This window comes from Solanum verrucosum, unplaced genomic scaffold (assembly GCF_900185275.1).
Source record: "Solanum verrucosum unplaced genomic scaffold, falcon-dt-bn FXZP01000264.1, whole genome shotgun sequence".
NCBI lineage: Eukaryota > Viridiplantae > Streptophyta > Magnoliopsida > Solanales > Solanaceae > Solanum > Solanum verrucosum.
In genome coordinates this window covers 287,752-295,147 of record NW_026020180.1, presented here as the reverse complement: position 1 = coordinate 295,147, position 7,396 = coordinate 287,752, and the positions used below count along the sequence as shown (strand labels likewise).

Genomic DNA, 7,396 nt, shown 5'->3' with positions numbered 1-7,396 from the left:
ATTGTCGATAAATTTTAGGGATAATTTCAAAAATCTCTTTTAAGTTTTGTGACATCTTTATAATCTCCTTTGATTTACAATATTACATTTATCTTTCTTATTCTATTTTTATTTTTTTTGTAATAACTCTTTAAACCTATTTATTACTAGTATAAAATAAAATGAAATATAATAGACAAAATTTTCATTTCTTGATATTACTTTTTTCTAATTTAATGAGAACTATCAATATCTTTTTTCATGATTATAATGTTTAAATTAACATATAATTAAAATTTAATATAACTGTATCAAAATCAATTATTTAAAACAAAAACTAAATTTGCCAAGTACAACTAGTTTTATTGGTCCAACTATCGCTTCGAGGTTTCGGTCACCAAAGTAATAAAAAGGAGGAAATTTCATAGCAATGAGATTAAACTTAATAAGTCTCCTTAGCTACAGTTTGTCTAATTATGCTCCATAACTGTAGCTTTGTTTGCTATGGATATTTCTATTTGTATAATTCGTTTGCAATATACAAACATGGAAGTATATACAAATTATATATTTATGCATTTATGAATTTTTCAGAACTTATACAAATCAAATGTATCAGCATGATAATTATATACAAGCTAGGATAAGCATATACAAATTCTGGATTTATACAATTAGGAACCGAAATATACAAATTTTAAATTTATACAATTATGATCCAAATTATACAAATTCTGGACATGGACCGTGTAATTATGATTGTAATATAGTGACGAATGGTAATTTAATCAAACTATAACTATGTTAACTAATTAACTAGTATATGTTTGTTTATTCGTTTAATTTTCCTAATAAAAGAGGCATTAAACCCAATTCAAATAAAACTTTTTTGATAAAAAAAAAATCAAAATAAAATAATTCTTCCCTAAAATCAAAGCCAAAACCAAGAAAAGGCCCAAAATAGTCCCTCATCTTTGGGTTAAGATTCAAAGTCATCCTTGAGTTTTTACATAGGGCATTAATAGTCCCTTATGTTTGCAATATTGGTGCATTTTTGGTCCTCCTTCAAAATTTTGCCTATTTTTTAACATTGATTTTATTCATAATTTATGTATGAAATGTTTAATCGTCATTTTATATATTTAGTAGAAATAATAACTCCATGTGAGAGATTGTGAGAAGAAAAACACCTCGTTTTATTTAGTAGAAATTGTATTGCAGGTAAAATTGAGAGGTTGATCACGACGATTTGATGTGCAATAGTACAAATTTTTCTTTTCTTGCAATGTCATATGTTTAAATGTTCTTAGTTTAGTTGCAGTAATATTTATACCGAACAGAACAAGGTGTTCTTCTTCTCACCTTCTCTCACATAGAGTTATTATTTCTACTAAATATATCTATATATAATAAGCCACAATGCAACTATCATTGTAACTATCTTGTTAGCTTTCAACCAAAAGCTAACAAGATTTTTAGTTACATATTTATTATTTAACTAAATAATAAATATGTCATTGTATGAGCTATTTATTACTCATTCCTTTTGAATTTGTTAATTTGATTTTGATCTGACACATAGTTTACGAAAGTAAATTAGATTTTGAGAAAAAATATTAAGTGATACTTGAAGTTGTCTCAGATTTTCAAAAAGACACCTTAACTTTGCGTGCGTCCCATTACCCCACAAAACATTCAAAATCACAATAAATACACATTTTTTACACAATATTTCCACTTTGGACAAAAATATCCTTCGAATGTGCAATTTCTTAAAAACAAAAAGTCGGACCCATTATTGATGTATTGAAGGATGCTTTGGTAATTCCTATGATGAATTCGTTTTGTTTGTTTCTTTTAAATTTATTTTACTATACTAAATAATTGTATAAAATATTATGAATCACGATAATTAATTACTTAAATATTTAAAAGATATAAAAATATATAAAAGATCTTATTGACTCTTCAAATTTTACCGGTGACACATAAATTGGGACAAATGAAATAATATATATTATTTGAAAATTTCTTAGAAAGTACTATAAATTACAATAATTAACAACTAGAAATATTTCAAAGAAAAAAAATTGATTGAATCTCAAAAAAAATTTAGTGCTACATAAATTGAGAAAGAAGAATGACCTCTATTATTTGAAAATGACGTAAAAGTATTATAAATCATACAATAAAAATTAACAATTTAAAATTTTAAAAAGACATTAATGCTTTATACTTATTCTATTTCCACTTTGGACAAAAATATCCTCCCAATATGCATATTTTTTAAAACAAAAAGTGGGACCCATTATTGATATATTGAAGGATGCTTTGGTAATTTTCCTATGATGAATTCGTTTTGTTTGTTGTTTAATTTTTTTTAAATAATTGTATAAAATATTATAAATCACAATAATTATTTACTTAAATATTCAAAAGATATAAAAATATGTAAAAGATCTGATTGACTTTTCAAATTTTATCGGTGACACATAAATTGGACAAATGAAACAATATATATTATTTTAAAATTACTTAGAAAGTACAATAATTTACAGTAATTAACAATAAAATATTTTAAAGACAAAAAAAATTGATTGAATCTCGAAATTTTATTAGTACCACATAAATTGAGAAAGAAGAAATAACCTTTATTATTTCAAAATTGCGTAAAAAATATTACAAATCATACAACAATAATTAGCAATTTAGAATGTTAAATGACATAAAAAATTTTTTTACCATAGTTAACAATAATTAAAAATTTAAACTATTTTAAATTAATATTAAAATTTGATTAATTTTTTAATTTTGTCTTTGTCATATAAATTGAAACAAAAAATGATACATATTAGGCCCGTTCTAGCACGGGCTCCGATGTCTAGTAAAAAAAAGACAATGGGACATTTTTATGAACAAAATTAATGTTAAAATATAGGCAAAAGTTTAGGGGAGGACCAAAAGTGCACTAATATTGCAAACATGATGACTATTAGTGCTTCATGCGATAATTCAAGGATGACTTTGAATCTTAATCCAAAAATGAGGGACTATTTTGGGCCTTCTCTCGCCAAAACCAAATCCAAACTAGCCCTCAAGTGTCAAACAAGATAATTTATAGGGTTAAAATATTTCAATATCTTTACTTCTAGGGACAAAGAATAAATTTTTATTTAGTATTTGACACTATAATCACTTTTCCTTTGGATTCCTCTATTAAAGCTACTATATACCTAGTAGAACTCTTTACCTAGCTGAGGGATAGCTCAGCTGGTAAAGGCATGGGACAAAGTCCTTCAGGTCGCCGGTTCGAGCCCCAGCAGGGCCACTGGAGGCATTACAAACCGGCCGCGTCTCCAGGGCCCCGTGGAACTAACCGTGGTGGACCCGCCTTGAAACAGCGGGACCCGGTGGGTACAGCTAGTCGGGTTCGCAAAGCGACGCCCGGAAACCACGGTAAAAAAAAAAAAAAAAAAGTAGAACTCTTTACCTTAATTCTGAAGCAAAAGAAAAAAAAAGTTTTAATTTCTTCATCAAAATCTTTGATTTCATGGCTTCACTGGTATCTACCTTCTGTGCATTCTTCTTCTTCTTGTTCTTCAATATCAGTCTTACCCCAGGTGAACTTTCTGTACTTCTTTTACTCATTAAATTCAGCCAAAAAAATATTTTATTTTATTTCAACTTTGACTGGTTTTACAGTTCTTGGTCAAGTGATCTTTGAAGATGGTTACTCAGTTAGCACAGTGATTGATGGCAATAAGATCAAAATTAATCCTTACTCCATCATCCCTGTATCTGGTGATACTCATTTCATCATTCTTGATTCTTCTGCCAGTACTTTTTACACATTATCACACAACAAAGACTCAGGTAAATGTGATCAAGATTGATTTTTTCTTCTAAGGGTTGGTTTTCTGAAGTGGGGTTGCTGTAGATTTAAGTTTGTTCAGTTTTTTTTTGGGGGGTGGGGTGGGGGTTAAATGTGATAAAGATTTGGTTTTTATTGAACTACTTAGAGAAAGAGTTGATTTTATGATGTGGGGTTGTTGCAGAATTGAGTTATTTCAATCTTCTTGGGAATTTTGCAGATATTACTGTTACTAAGTTAACTGGTAATGGCCCTGGGTACGCGGATGGTTCTCTGGATAAGGCTAAGTTCAACAAACCAAGAAGCTTTGCTGTTGATTCAAAAGGGAATATTTATGTTGCTGATATGAAGAACATGCATGCAATTAGAAAGATTAGCAAGTCAGGTATCTAGATATAGTTGTGATATTTTCTTATTTTGGTACTTTGTCTGGTCTTACTGGTTGTGTACTTGTGTTTGATCTGATATAAGTGTTTCCTAATAAAAAATTTATACTGGAAATTCATATCAAGGTTTTGGTTGGGGTGTAAAGTTGAAAGACTATAATAGTTGGAAAGTTGGAGCCATGGCCTGGTGTTTAGTGATACCTTGTCAGCATGCAAACTGTGAAAATAACTTTGATATGTTCAGAGGAGCAAGTGAAAAATGGCATGCAAGTGAAAAACGTAGAAAAGCACCCACTGGATACTTTTCGTTCTTGTAACCGTTAAATAGTCATAGTCATGGAGTTCTAGGTGGAAAACGCAGAAATAGCGCTGACTGACCACTTTTCGATCTTGTAACTGGAAAATAGTCATTGTCATGGAGTTCCAGGTGAGAAAACATAGGAATAGGGCCGACTGACCACTTTTCCATCTTGTAATTGGAAAACAGTCACTGTCAGGAGTTGCAAGTTCCACAGGGAGTTTCACCCGTGGAATTTGAAGCTCCGTGATAGTGATTATTTCAATTACAGTGGCTAAAAAGTGGTTATTTCTTTTGGGGCCTTCTCTTACTTTCCTCTGTTTGGGATTTGAATGTCAACGTTATGGTTGGATGTGGAGGGTCTTTACTGCTAAGCTATCCCTTGTCAAGGACATCATTTGTATCTTTTTAGAAATTGGTGTGGCTATCAGATGCTGGGTTCATGTTTGATGAAGGTTAAGAATGACACTTAGTAGAAGGAAGGATTTTTTTTAGAATAATGGGGAAAAATAAGAAGAGGACACCAAGCTTCATGGATGAATAAGTGGAATTGCTGGATTTCTAGCTTGAGTATTACTTGGAAACCAGGCTTTTTCCTTCCAACACAGTTTTCAAAGAAAATTGACTGGAATAGCTGCTTTCAAGCATTAAGAATTGATGATATTCCATAGGGGCCTGCTGAATGGAACCGCATGTACAAAGAAGATGGGCATGGAGCCAAGAGTTGTTAACTATAATTAGTCTATGTTGGTGTTTGGTGGTGTGATGGGTAATCAATTTGAACTTATGCTTCTCATGTTGGTTGATAAATATGCTGTACAATGTGGTGTATGAAGCATGTCTTCAAAAGTTCTATTTAGCAACTTCTCATGACTCTCATGTTTCCCTTCTTCAACGTCCTTTTTCTTTCAAGAGGACGTTATAGCTTAGAGAGTGTTTCTCCTCATGGAAGATGATCTAGTGTGTTTATCTTGCTTTGGGAAAAGGACCAAAGTTACCTTTCAACTATACAAAAAATTTCAATCACCTTACTTTGAAGCCATTCATACCTTGTCGTTAGCAAATCATTTTCTATTTGCACTTAAATTTTAACAGAGGTCCAAGGTGGATTAAGTGGATTCCATGTGACAAAATACTTTGGGGAAAGAAGTCCAAATTCTCCTATCTACTGTTGAATATGGTTTTAAATTATCCTCTATTTTACTTCATGTTGGAGCTCCCTTAGAGTCCAGGGAAAATAAGAGACGATTTGCAAATGACGAGGGTAACAAACAACATACCCAGTGAAATCCCAATACATGGGGTCTGGGGAGGGTGTAGAGTGTATGAATGACAAAGTATACCAAAGGATCAAATTATAGTAGAGAGGCATCTTTGACCTTCCCTTTTTTTTGCTTATTTACCTAGGTAGTTGTCAAATGGTGTTGTTATTACACGGTAACTATAGTTTAAGCTACTTCAGCAATTTTTGTTTAATTATTATTGTCATCTTGGATTCTGAATGCAACTCCTTAATCAATGATGATATCAGGTGTTACTACAATAGCAGGAGGTTATTCAAAAACACCAGGCCGTGCTGATGGACCTGGATTAAATGCCTCATTCTCAGATGATAATGAGCTTTCTTTCATTCCTAAAAGATGCACTCTAATGATCTCTGAGCATGGCACTAGATTAGTCCGCGAAATACAGCTTAAAGCCGAGGATTGTTCAAGAGATTCTCATTCTGGTAATACATTAATGCAAGCATACATTGCTCATTCTTTTATTGTGTTTGTTCCCTTATTGTGATTTTGAGGTTGGAATTGCCCATCAGTTTCTGCAGTCTAAAAGCTTGTGGATTGTTTAGTACACAACAACACTACCTTTTGAAATCTCATCTCGTAGATGTTTCTTGCTTTGTGTTTCTGAATGCCAGTCTTTCCCTTTACTTGAAATCAGATACTTTTTAACATTTCTAAAATCTTGTCAGATCTAAGAGCAGTTTCTACATGGCTCTTAACCGTGGGGCTTCCCTGCTTGGTCTGCTTGATTATCGGGTTGGTCATTCGTCCTTACGTTATCCCAAATGTAAGTACACAATGGAGGTTGATTTTGAGTTCAGTTGAGATGACAAATGCTCACATTTTCTCTAATGGAACTTTCTAGACAGGATCACAGCAGTCGTCTTCAGCACAACATGACATTGAAGCACTTCCTAATCAATCTGGAGAGACAAGTTCTGATGTTCTGCTTCGTCATCAGAAGCGTAATTGTTGATTCAAAAATCTATTCACTCTTAAGGCAGCTCGTATTGCTTAGTTTCTCTCATCTACTTCTAATGTTTAGTCCTAAAGTAGTAGTAGCACGCCAGACTTCTCTTAGACAACTAGCACCTCTCATAAATTTTCATGACTTTGAAAGCAACGAATCAGCCAACTCGCCGGTGGTAGCTAACAGTTTAGAAGATCTGATAACTTTTGATGGAAGTTTAGACGACTCTGAGCTGACTACTAATCAAGATGATGCAGTGAAGGAAAGTATGGACGTTTCTGTTGTAGATAGCATGATATTATCTAATATAAAAGTGTTTGCAGAGCAAGGGAATGCTTCTTCAGGCCCTGAAGTTTCTAAAAGCATTTTGAGCTTAGTTAACCAAAAAAAGAAAGTAAATTAGTGAAGTCTAGTAGTAGTATTAATGCATTATTGTTAACTTGTGCAAGTGTTATGAAAGTTGTCAAGTCCATCTGCTACAATATTTATGTACATAGTATGGCAACTGGACAAGCGAATGACAGCTCCTTTTAAGTTACTATTTCAGTTGTGTTTCTTGTTTCAATGAAGTGATGCCTCATATGAAAAAACTATTCCTTTTTGTTTCCA

The 7,396-nt window shown here is 32.1% G+C and overlaps 1 protein-coding gene across 1 annotated transcript; it reads left to right on the top strand.

Annotated features, from left to right (window-relative positions):
• Positions 1-3,463: 3,463 nt before the first annotated feature.
• Positions 3,464-7,396, top strand: LOC125829171 (uncharacterized). The gene is made up of 6 exons (XM_049508421.1): positions 3,464-3,599; positions 3,682-3,852; positions 4,071-4,235; positions 6,066-6,263; positions 6,507-6,604; positions 6,687-7,396. Exons 1-6 carry the CDS (start codon positions 3,530-3,532, stop codon positions 7,188-7,190), a joined length of 1,206 nt encoding a protein of 401 aa, XP_049364378.1. The 5' UTR covers positions 3,464-3,529; the 3' UTR covers positions 7,191-7,396.